This window comes from Pocillopora damicornis, chromosome 5 (genome assembly GCF_964200805.1).
Source record: "Pocillopora damicornis chromosome 5, jaPocDami1.2, whole genome shotgun sequence".
In the NCBI taxonomy this organism is placed as follows: domain Eukaryota; kingdom Metazoa; phylum Cnidaria; class Anthozoa; order Scleractinia; family Pocilloporidae; genus Pocillopora; species Pocillopora damicornis.
The window spans coordinates 11,125,619-11,137,910 of NC_142674.1; the positions used below are offsets into that span (position 1 = coordinate 11,125,619).

General features: G+C 37.9%; 2 protein-coding genes and 1 long non-coding RNA gene across 3 annotated transcripts in view; 1 reads left to right on the forward strand and 2 right to left on the reverse strand.

The window, feature by feature from the left end:
• LOC149045206 (uncharacterized) overlaps positions 1 to 614 on the forward strand; it is a 1,321-nt gene extending 707 nt beyond the window's left edge. The window contains exon 2 of the long non-coding RNA XR_016187109.1: positions 1 to 614. This exon is cut by the window's left edge and continues 306 nt beyond it. This is a non-coding gene — a long non-coding RNA (uncharacterized LOC149045206).
• Positions 615 to 1,241: 627 nt separating this feature from the next.
• On the reverse strand, positions 1,242 to 2,535 carry LOC149045207 (QRFP-like peptide receptor). The gene has a single exon (XM_089208082.1). The coding sequence runs from the start codon at positions 2,481 to 2,483 to the stop codon at positions 1,446 to 1,448; it is 1,038 nt and encodes a 345-aa protein (XP_089064208.1). The 5' UTR covers positions 2,484 to 2,535; the 3' UTR covers positions 1,242 to 1,445.
• Positions 2,536 to 6,430: 3,895 nt separating this feature from the next.
• LOC149045208 (tyrosine kinase receptor Cad96Ca-like) lies at positions 6,431 to 11,881 on the reverse strand. The gene is made up of 9 exons (XM_089205863.1): positions 11,509 to 11,881; positions 10,608 to 10,724; positions 10,046 to 10,230; positions 9,064 to 9,183; positions 8,554 to 8,630; positions 8,384 to 8,424; positions 7,512 to 7,608; positions 7,033 to 7,129; positions 6,431 to 6,583 (listed from the first exon to the last, which is right to left on the reverse strand). The coding sequence occupies exons 1-9, from the start codon at positions 11,672 to 11,674 to the stop codon at positions 6,431 to 6,433; spliced, it is 1,053 nt and encodes a 350-aa protein (XP_089061989.1). The 5' UTR covers positions 11,675 to 11,881.
• Between the last annotated feature and the right edge of the window lie 411 nt (positions 11,882 to 12,292).

The following is a 12,292-nucleotide window of genomic DNA, read 5'->3' on the forward strand; positions in this document are numbered from 1 at the left end:
ATATCTTCGGGACACCACCCTTCTGACTCGCGGTATAATACGACTGGACAAAGCAACTAGTCACAGTCTGACAACACATGTCCACTTTGCGCATTTTCTTGATTTGTGATTTGAATTGATTTACAGATGTTTTGTTCTTAACTCAGTGGCCCGAATTTAAAAGTTAGGATTGTTTCAGTCACATATTGCCGTTGGTCATATGAAAATTTCAAGAATGGGTCGGAAAGGAACTGAAAACGCTGTTTTAAAGGGAAATTATTTTTCGCATGCTTGACAAATTTTGTCCACAAACCTTTCGCTAGTTCATATATATAAAAAAATTTTAAAAAAATATGTAGATGTGTAGTAAGCAGGAGATTCAGTAAAAGCCGATCTACCGCCGTTTGTTGAGCAGGGTCACGTGTTTAGGTTTCATCTTACGCCTTTTCTGGCACATTCGCTCATTACATCATCGGCAGCTACTTAAATGTACTGAGACCCCAGAATGTGAGAGAAATCGTTGGAAGGCTGTGCTAAGATTTTAATATTAAGAGGGCTAAACTACACGTAGGTGTGCATGACGTTACTTGAGGAGACGTGAAGAATAACCCTTTTCCAATAAATAAGTCATTTGCTGAGAATTCACTCTAAGACTCGTTCACACTAAACTTCCCTCGAATATTTGCCGTTTAGTTTCTGCGTGAATGTTGTTTTGGTATCAATGCTATGAGAATATGTGTGAAATTGGGTGAAATTGGCGATTTGACGTGAGTACGCGCAGGGCTTAGTCGTATGTGAAATCTGATGACCCGATTCTACCTTGTCTCTCTCGGTCCTGATGACCGATCAACATCCCAAACTGTAAGCCAAGACTGGTGTGGTTAGGTGGCTTCATTTGTGATCTTAATTCCATTAGGACAAACTTATCCACAAAGCACCAGTTTTAACTTATGGCTCGGTCTACACTGTGCGCTTTTATGAGCCGTGATGCTGTGCTGCATTGCCTTCCTTCTTTACGAGCTATTTCATTTCGAACGCAATTTGCATTGTCACGGTAAAGTGAATCTTTTTGTGTTGTTTTTTTTTGTTTTGTTTCTTTTGAAGGCTCTACTTCCTCCACTCTGTCGAGTGCGGGCCAGATCTCAATTCCCAGACAGATGCCGGGTATCGCTAAGGTTTTTTATGACATGATTGACAAACGGCATCCGAAATGAAAAGAAAAGTGCGAAAATGAGAGGCAACTAGATCTCTACACAATTCTTCATTTTAACACTTGCACATCAAGGCGGTAAAAATCTACATTTTCTATGATAATGATTATATTTTATATTATTATATGTATTACACCATTATGCGAGCCAAATGCAGCATGGGACAAAACAGGTTAAGTCAACCCTTAATTTAGTGGATCACGTTCTGCAGAGTCGTAATCCATCGAGCTGAATTCAATTACTTTGGCCTGCTGGTCACTGGACTTGTAATGAGCTTGCAAATGTTACAACTTGAATATAATAAAACCTATGAAGAGTTAACAATAATCCCCACACAGAACTTTCAAACTGGTAATGTTCTCTTACTTGGACAATCGGGTCTCTGATAGGCAGTCTAGTTACACTTCTTACGCTCTCATTATTCTTGCTGGCAAATGAGATTCTCGATAATGGATAAGTTATCATTCTCTTAAATGCGGCACGGAATTTCTTCTTAAGGTATATCAGGAGCCACGGGTTAACAATGCTGTTTGCATGTCCACACCAATAGCATAACAGCATAAAATAATATGGCAGCGATTCCCGCACACTGAAGTCAATGGCCAAAATCATATGATACGCATGCGCTGGAAGCCAGCAAAGTGCAAAGGCAACAACGACAGCGATCGACATATGAATAACTTGACGCTTGGTAGCGTGGGCCCGAGTTGTTGCGTGATTGTTGATGGCAATGCCCAGCAGTTTGTGCTTGTGCAGTGTGTGACAGACGTGTACATAGAGAATGCACATGGTAACTAGGGGCAACAAGTAGATAGTGACTACGATGTAAAGAAAGATACCTCTCAAAGCTTCTTGAGTCTCGCCAAACTGAGTAAACTTAAATTCTATCCTGGAGTTCTTAACTTTGATTGTAATCAACCATGGAGTCATCAGACACATTGAAGTGATCCAAATTGTGGGAACCAAGATCTTTTTGTTCCTAAATCGAGGGAACTTTTGCATGGGAAGGTCAATCCCGAAGAAGAAATCAAAAGCCACGGCTGTTAAAGAGAAGACGGACGCTGTGACCGCCACGAAGAAAACAAACATGATGAGCTTGGCAAGTAATTCACCAAATGTTCCATCGATCCACAGATTGTCCAAAATGATTATTTCCATCGACTGAGGCATGACAACAGCTGTTACGAGTAGGTCGGCCACAGCGAGGTTGACGTACATGAAGCTTGCTAATCTTCTTGTTTCTGGCCTCTTGTACAGAATATAGATCACCAAAATGTTTCCAACTAAGGCCATTGAAATGATTGCAGTGTATAAGATGGCGAAGGTGAGTTTAATTCTTGATGGATACGAGAATGGAGGCTGCACCGTGGAGCCTGAAGAGAATGAAGTGCCATGGTTAAAGCAAAAATAGAGGAAATAGGTCTGCATCGCGCGCCTACACCGAAAGGCGACATAGATAGTGACAGCATGCAATAATAATTATCGGAAAAACATCCATTAAACCCAGGCTTTCTCCATCATTGAAGAGTGCATCACTTCTGTCATAAGGGGATATGCACTTAATTGATGGAAAATGTTAAAACTGTTTGTGCTTTGCGTTTTTCACAAGTATTGCAGCAGCAACAATGGTAGCGTTAGCTATTTTTAGGACACTCAGGCGCTATTTGTGAAGGTGGTTTTCCTACCGTTATCAGCCTGCGAGGACGTCAATATTTTTGGATCTGTAGCTTCCTAGTCTCTACTGTTTGAAGAAGTCAGCATAAAATATCTGAATACTTGGTTGACGGGATAAGCTCAGCTCTAAAAAAGCTGAGTCTTTATTTCACGCAAAGTTGTGCTCTTTGAATATTGGGTCTGCCAGGAAAAAAGTGAATTTGTCAAAATTTTCAAAAGTCTAGATGTTTAGCAGAAAACGGCGCAGTTCAGCTAGCTTGCTTAACAGCCTCTTTCGTTTTCTTTTTTGTTGTTGTTTGTTTTTGTCTTGTTTTGTTTTTGTTGTTTTTGTCTTGTTTTGTTTTTGTTGTTTTTTATTGGTGAAAAATGTGCTGCACTTCTTTTCAGAACTAAAATTGTGTCAATCGGTTATTTCGATCATGAGGGGAAAAATCTGAGATTCGAGCTCAGTTAAAGAAATGAAAATGGAAAATAAAAACTTAGCTAAGAAACCTTACTCCTAGGGAAGGCATTTGCCACCCAAATTATCGAATGATGGAAGCGCAAATTTTGTGTCAACCTTTTTTTCGTCATCTAAGCTATTTTGAAAGATGGTTTCGGCGGATTTATCGCATAACGAGAGAAAAAGATGATGAAAATCACCTGGGCAATAAAAATAATTAAAAAAACAATCAAATTGACAAATAAAACATAATGCTTTAGCTTCCCTTGTGTTATTGAAAACCCAGTTTGACGTGGTGAAATTCGTTCCTAAAAGGGTAAACTAAGATTTGTAACTGCTTCCGTTGAAGCTAAGTGTTATCGCTTCCGAGAAAAGCTGCGTAATATTTTCTGGTTAGGTTGACGATCCATGATTAGTTCTTTTTAGACAGAAAATTATAGTTAGCGTTTCAGTTTAAGATAAGACCCCGTGTGATCAAGATCGTTTTTGAATAGAAGACAAGTTAGACTGTAATCCTCGATAAAGTAATCAAGACCCGCGAACGTTGGTAAGCAATAACTTGTTTTGTTATTATGTTATCTAGCTCGTAGGCGTTACTCAAAGCGAAATTTATCGCTCGTTTTTACCTTTCTTTTGGTTCCTTTAACTGCCACGTGCTGGTTTCCAAAATCGAGATTATTCTAAAGCTATGATGACAATACTTAGTGATTTCTTTACGTAATAATTTCAGTTGACCGCTTTGATATAATAATGCCCCAAGGAATAGGAAAAGGATTAAAATAAGAAAAGATCCTATTTGGTTTGGTGTTTATCGCATGCGCGTGTATCAACCCGGGAATCGAGATTGCAACTCTTGAAAAGAAACATTTACAAGATTGACTAGAGAAAAAATGGGAAAGTGGTTTTCCACCTTCAAAGATATATTGATTCAATTATAATCCCGTAGATGCAAGAGTTCGCATTCCACGTTTACATCTCGTCCCTTCGGCTGCTAACATGGTTAAAGCATGATCACTTAATTACAAAGACGTTTGTCCGTAGGGGCTTTAAATAACAAAAAGAATCTAAAAAAGACGCCGTGTATTTCCAGCCAGAGGACAATCATGAAAGAATAATAGCCAAAAGACGAAAAGTTTTAAGAAATTACAGGTTCAAACACGAGTTGGAATTGACTTTTATTTTTTATCTTTACGCGAAACAGAGGAGGTTGAAACATTAGGGAAAAAATGGTGGGGCAAGCAGTCATACCTGGCAACTTCAAGAGAAGATATAAGAGAAGCCCATACGATTCTGGCGTCTTGATTTACTAATTCACTGTTAACACGTGTACACTATCGACTGCTGATGTCTAAACTCGAAGTAGTTAAAAATTATCAGTCACGCTCAAAAGAGTATAATTTCAACTGATGCTGATATCGCACACTTCCTCCGAGGAAGAAAAGATTCTCTATCTTCGAAAATTTGCTCAAAACATCAGGAACAACAACGAAGGTTCTCAACTGCTTGAAGATACCGCTGACTAGCATGCGTTTTATCGCCAGTTGTGAGAACGTCGTCCCCAGGTTCCAGGCCTCTCCAATTCTTCCCTTCCCTCCCCACACCTGGACTGTTCTCTTAATCCCCTTGAAGAAACTCTTCTACAGCCAGTGCTGAAGAGTTTTAACACTTTTTTTATCATAATGAGGGGCTAGAAAATAGACTAACAAGAACACCGCTTTTTTTTAGCTGGCATAGTATTATATCAGTGGAAAGATAAATCGGGGAGATATATGCCATGGTCAGTCAATCTGGATTGAAACACTTCAGCAATACAGTGGATCAGAACATTGATAACAGAGGCATTTACAACTTATCCTTCTGTTGCATCTTGAAATTATCGATTCAGTTTAAAAAATGTTGTTTCCTCGAGCGCTGGTGTATTTTATAACTGCAAAACATCGACAAATCTTAACTGACTCCTTTGTTATCGTGATGACAAACTCGAAGGTTCCCCTAGACAAACACGCAGTTCTAAACAGACCCATAAAGCATGCGTCAAAGACGCGAGCAGCTATAGCTTCGTCCGTAATTGTGAAAAGTTGAGAATGTGGATATCTCATTTAGTGATATACATGAAGACGCTATTTCATAGATACAGCCATCGCCTAAGTCTGATGACGTCATCCAAAAGCTTAATGAGGATACGGAATGGTTTCAATCTAAACTGACTAGATAATCAATAAATAGTCATAAGATAAACCTCTAATATTTTTATTGCAGATGTTAAATAGAGTGTTTTACATTATGTTAAATACAACTTATTGTGTTTGGATAGCGTATAAATTAAACGCTCATTCGTGCTCTTATTTCGTCCAGTTTTTAAAAAAGCATTCCATTTACCAAAGTAAAATTGTTTCCGTCTACCAAAGTATGAACCCTTTACATGGCGTTTTTTTTTTCTCACACGAATCGAAAACACTTAACAAAATATTAATTTGAATTAACTCACACTCTATTAAGACTGTTCTCTCCGTTTATGACAAAAGCATTTGATACTAGCAGCAAAACGGTAAATGTCAATAACAATGCTCTCGCTTGTTTTCAAATAAAGGTAACTTAAAAGTTGAATAAATCACTAGAAGTGATGCAATATGTAATTTAAAGAAGATACTTCGTTAAGTGATAAGTGCTAGTTAATACCTCACGACTAATTCATTACCAAACTACAAAATTTTACCAAATTTCAAATCGCCGTTAGGAGATCTCTTAATAGGTCTGCCTCAAACAAATTTACTAAATAGTTTCACAATACAACAATGAAAAGCTCGCCAAGTACAGCTATCGGCATAAACGAGCCGTTTTTCAAGTAGGTTGTTTTTTGTTTGTTTCTTTCTTTCTCTTCTGATTTAATCGATTACGGAAGTTTATCTATCTATCCAAATTTTGTCATTCTGAAACCGATTAAATTATTTATTATTGGCACCCTTTAAGAATTAATTAATTGGGTTTTGTGCTTTTATTATTATCATCATTTGGTTAATCAAGGACAAAGCTTTCACATATTCTTCTAATATTAATATTGAGAGAAATTTAACTAACACAAACCTACACTTAGTTTAGCACCGAGAGGTGACGATTATTTACCCTAACGACGGTCACTGGCCCATTTTCCCAATCCCTTAGCTGAGGCCTCCTTTGCAACTTCCTCACTTGGTCCTGCATCTTCATCTCCGAGATCTTCAATCCTGGAGTATTTTGCCTTGTCATAAGCGCCCATGTCAAGAAGTTCCAAATATGTCTGAAAAGAAAGTACCAAATGAGAGTAACACATTAGCCGCACAGCGTTAAAACACAATAAAGTCAAGCTGAAAAGTGCGATAACTTCCCCGGCGTACTGAGAATCTCTGTGGTTTAAAGTCGCGGATACACTAAGCGAGTTTCTTATTTCCTCTCTGAAAATAGTGAAGTTGCAAGTAGGTGGATAGAACTGAGCCGATTTATGCCCTGAGGACGATCACAACCGACGTAAATATCAGAAGGAGCCAACAAGTTGAAAATGTCAATGCAAAATGTCTCTTGCCAGAAGTATGAAAGGTCTCAGCTGAAGCCTTCACAGAGCGAATGGAAATAAAACCAGTGCTGGCAAATATTGCTTCCAACATACAGGGGCAAGGTAAGAAGATTGAAAAGTTATATAGTCTTTAAAATGCATAAAATATTGGGAAGTTGTCAATTCTAGAGACAAACCTCTTCACGAATGTATTTGTCCATTCTTTGTCGCAGGTTTTCAAAAGGAGGACGGAAGTCAGGGTTTCGATTCCAGCACCTTTTCATTATTTCATACCTGAAATTTAAAAATGATGATCTACTCTTAACTACTTACTTATGGACTATGCGAAGAATACCAATAAGATCCTCCTACAGGAAACTGTTATTAAAAATATTATAGGCAATAGTTCAGATTTTTTTTGGGAAGTCGAACATATCTGCACTACTTCACTCGCTCTAATGTTATTTAAATACATTTTGATGTCATAATTGTCCACGCCGTATCTCAGCAGAATGCGGTATGCTCCTGGTTGACAGTCACGTAACAGAAAGCTGCTGATTGTAACCTAATTGTTTTATTGCAAAGATTTCAGCAACGAGAACGCTAAATGTGTTGTCTTTGATCTAAGGTTATTTTTAGGAACACGATGGTATTATACCAGAGAAGTGCGACTCACAGTTTGTTATCAACATGATCGGGCTTTGGCATCTGATATCCCTTTGTGACCTCTGCAATCACCATGGCTTCTGACCATCTGTCGTACGGAATTCCTCCTGTCAATGCATAGGGACGAGTGTATGTCACATTTCTGAATGTATCAACTCTACAATGACCGTGGCTGAGAAACATTGTTCCTTCTCGGCCTCTTTGTATGAGAGAAGCCATCTGCATGTACATTTACATAGCTTGATGATGCCCAGATCAAATTTTGCTGAATGCATTGCTGCAGTTTAATGTTTCCTTTTTTCGGTCCGAGTTGATGTTAGTCTCTGATAATTGAATAATGCTTAAGCCATAGACTTACCGTTTGCTTTGCATTTACTGAGATTAACAATCAAAATAGCTTGTTACATATTAATCTATATATATATATATACATAAGATTTGTTTTAACATACTACTTGGCCATATATATAAATATATATATACACACATATGTATATTTATATATTTATATATATATATATATATATATGTGAAAGAATCAAAGAGGACGCATCGGTTCTCTGTTACTCAGAGTTTCGCGCCTAGGCGCTCGTCAGTTCTGTCTGTCTAAGTTCTGTCTGACGAGCGCTTAGGCGCGAAACTCTGAGTAACAGAGAATCGATGCGTCCTCTTTGATTCTTTCACTTATATATACTCAGCTCCACTACCACAGCTTTGAGCACTTTATGCCAAGGTAGACTCTACTCCGACATTTATGGCCAAGTAGTATGTGAAAACAAATCTTTATTAAAATAACAGTAATTAAAATAGCATCACTTCTATAGTGCATGCACATTGCTGTTCTAAGCGTTAAAGGTATTGATTGAACATAACTTAGCTTACCAAGGGTAACTATCTCATACAGGACGATTCCATAGGACCACCTGACGGGAGCATATCACAAATATTCTACAATTAATCGCTGAGAGAACTTCGGACGTGAAATGATAAAGAAAAATCCAAAGGTGATAGGTTCGTTAAGTTGGCGGGTTGATATACATAACTATACATACACGTCACTCAAGGTGGACAGTCCAGCAAGCTCTCCTAGCAGAATCTCTGGTGCAGTCCATTTGATTGGCAAACGTCCCTGGAAAATCAACCGATAAATGATTTCCGTACAAAACTTATGTCCCTTTTTTTTCAAAGCCATCTTTAAAAAATATGAAGCTACATAACGTAAATATGTTAAAATGTGAAAAGAGAGCTACATTTGTCGTTCCCTTATCGGTCAATCCAAGGTTAGCCTTCGTAAAGCGGTCACGGAAAACAGAAAATGTACCTTCTTTCGCGAGACTTTCTACGAAAAAAAGTTAGTGAAATTGACAAATCCCGATGCCCGGAGTACCTATCCTGTTAAATAACTAACTCTGTTTTGTTTTGCTTTTTTCTTGTAAGTCAAAGTGAGCTATGAAACCCTGTTGATAGTCCATGTACATTAACTTTATATAGAGAATATGCTAACGCTTACAACTCGTTTCCAAAAATAACTGCAATGAAGCAACAAAAAAAGTGTTTTCTACCTTTTTGGCATTTCCATGGCCATACTTGAAGCTTTGATATGCCATACCAAAGTCCGTCACTTTGCAAACATAGTTGTTATCAAGGAGAATGTTTCGAGCCGCCAGGTCACGATGGATAATCTACCAGAAGATAAGAAGCCAGAATATAAAGGTTAAGAAACGATAGGTTTTTATAGTACAGCGGCGAATCAAACATCTGAGTATGTTTGAACGAAAAAAAGGCTCAAACTAAGGTAGCCCTATATAATGTTGTAATGCTGACAAAACCAAGATTTCTACTTTCTTTATCAAAGAAATTGGATTTTTTTACAACAGCGAAAATAACGATAATGATAATAATGATAAAGATTATAGTCATAACCATGCTAATAATCATAATAATTAAGATAATAAAATGAAATTTAGAAGTAGTAAACCAACAGAGGACCTTTGTGTTCCGAAAAAGAAAAAGACAAAATGGTTTTATCTTTACCTTTGTTTGTTTTACAGATTTCTAAGGAGTTCCATTTTTACCTTTGTTTTATTTTTTTTTAGGTGTCGCAATAAGGTTTTATATATATATATATATATCGCTTTACTCCTATGCATTTAGCACTGTTTTACGAAAGTCAAAATTTTACACACACACAGACACACATATATACCTATATACCTGCGCTATCAGTGCATACGCGACCTTTGAAAGCTGCATGGGTCTGTTTTTTTACGCTTAATTTTACACCATCCAAGATAATCATAGCTGGGATTTTTTGAGGCTCGGGAACCGAATTATTTTGAACCTTATTTTCGTTTCTTTTGGCTCTTTTTTTTTTTTTTTTTTTTTGACATCTGCGCTGACCTACTAATGTCAACAAAGAGGTTTATCTAACTCAAAAGCACTCATAAATGTTGGCCAAAATCCGAGCTATTGAAAAATAAAAAGTTTAAATCTCTGAAAGATTTTTCTGAGTTAGAATTGACATGTGACAAGTATTCTACTTACACCTCGCGTTCCAAGGAACACCATGCCGGCGGCGATTTGTTTGGCAAACAACACGAGATCGTAGTTGTTCAAATCCTGAGCTCTTCCCTCACCAAGATAAAACCGATCCCTCACTCCTCGGCATTTTCTGAGGTAACCAAGTAGGTCACCACATGGCAAGTACTCCATGATGAGTATGGGGTGAACTTAAGTGACGTATCAAAGATAAAATTACTGATGGCTTTCTTCATAAAGCAGTTTAGCTTACACGAAGGACTCATTCTTTTAGGATCTACCTTCATCAGAATTTACTTTCAAAAATTTGCTATAGGTTAAAGGGAGAAAGCCGGTTGGCCCCGTTAACGAGATTTCAAGCTATCCAACCGAAATCTTAATGAACTGTCGATGGATACATACTCTCGAAGAGAAACAGTCTGTTTGCCACAAAAAAGAAGACGAACTTGGCTCCATTAACATCCTAGTTACGGATCTCATGTTAAGAGCTCTCAAGAGGGTTCATTTAGCATTTATAGTATCGTTAATAACATATACTCAGAAAAGATGCTGTACGCTTAGTACTTACTTTCTGTCGTAACGCAGCCCATGAACTTTACAATGTTTGGCGAAACGTTTTCACCGATAAGTTTCCCCAGCTCAATTTCTCTCATCAAACATGTCCTTCCTTCCTCTCCAGCAGTGGCTACAACAAAAGTATACATTGACAGAGACACATTCTGATTAATATATTTATTGCATGCAAGTTCAAGCCAGAAAGAATCCGGTAGAGTTACAAGCCTTGCATCTTCTTATTACCGTTTGGATGATAATTTTCTCAGCTAGCAGATTGTCCAACTCACTGACTTCAGCCATGGCTGAGTTGACTGTGAGTATAAAGACCGAACTGGAAGTTTGAATCCTACCAATAGTTCTTGCTTTCTTTAGTTTTACCATCACTGCAGATGCTTCACATCTTTCGTTCGGTAAATATCATTTGCCAGCGAAAAGCACCGTGTAGTCAGTCTGTTAGACTGCCAACTTCAACCCGGGATAATCAGTCACTAGTAAGTGGGGAATAGGTCCAAAGGGAGAAAAAAAACCTACTGGATTAACCAGCGGATCTAGAGGGAGGATCCAGTGTATCCACAACACCTCCCCCTCCCGGGGGGAGTGAGGTGTGGCGGATACTAACCCACACTAAACCCCTTCTAACCTATGCCTGTGACCTTTTACACTACTTGTTGGAAACAAGAATTATTGCAGGATCACTTTTACGACCAAACTGGTTGATTATCTTCTTTGTTTGTTTGCTCCTCTCATCGCCAACTTTTTTTTCCTCGCGTAACCTTGAGTGAAGAAGAGGAGGGTGTGCGTTGGTCGAGAAGAAATTTTGGACCACCTCCCCCCCCCCTCCCCAAATAAAGCATTTTTATAACCACCCCTGAGATTAACATATTTATCAATTGACCAAATCGAAGAAGGCTTACGCGTGAAACATTTAGCGGCCACTGTCTGATTTCCAGGTTGTCCATTTGGTGAACTCAGGAGAGCTCTCCACACGGCTCCGAACGCCCCTCGTCCAATGACGTCCTGAAGCAGGACACGGTTGACCGCAACCTCCCATTCATCTACTTCTGCGTTAAATGGCTCCATCTGAATTGCCTGCTCTTGGTCAGGACTAAATATTGGAAATTAACATTGTATACTTTCAGGTTCAAAACAAAGAAAAGTGATGAAAAGAAAAGAGAAATCAGAGAGTAAAAAAATTGATTTGCCAGGATAACTTGATTGGCGAGATAATCTCTCTTGCCGATAGTGAGAGAACAATGTTTTTACTAAACCAAGAACATAAATTATTACAAAACATATCAGTAGTTATTGTTATTTAAGTACACTTTGTCAATCGGATGAAGTCCAACAATAGCTTCGTCGTTTGTTAAAATTAAACAAGAAACAGTTGGTTTAAAACCAGAAAATTTTACGAGCATTTCAATTTTTTTTCAAAGTATGAAATCCATGAATAATCAAACCGAAAATAGATGGAAGATACTCTTGAGATTAAAAAAATTAAACAAAGGAACTAATGAAGCTGATTCTAACAACACCTGATGAATGTTAATAATGCATCGTAAACAAGATAAAAGTAAAGTCACTACGATAGAATTTTTGTTATCGTCATCATGCAATGGTGTAGTTTTTTTCTTTTTCTCGATGAATTTGATGCATAAAAGATAAAATAGTTGACTTACAGAGCCGTAACTGCAATTCCAA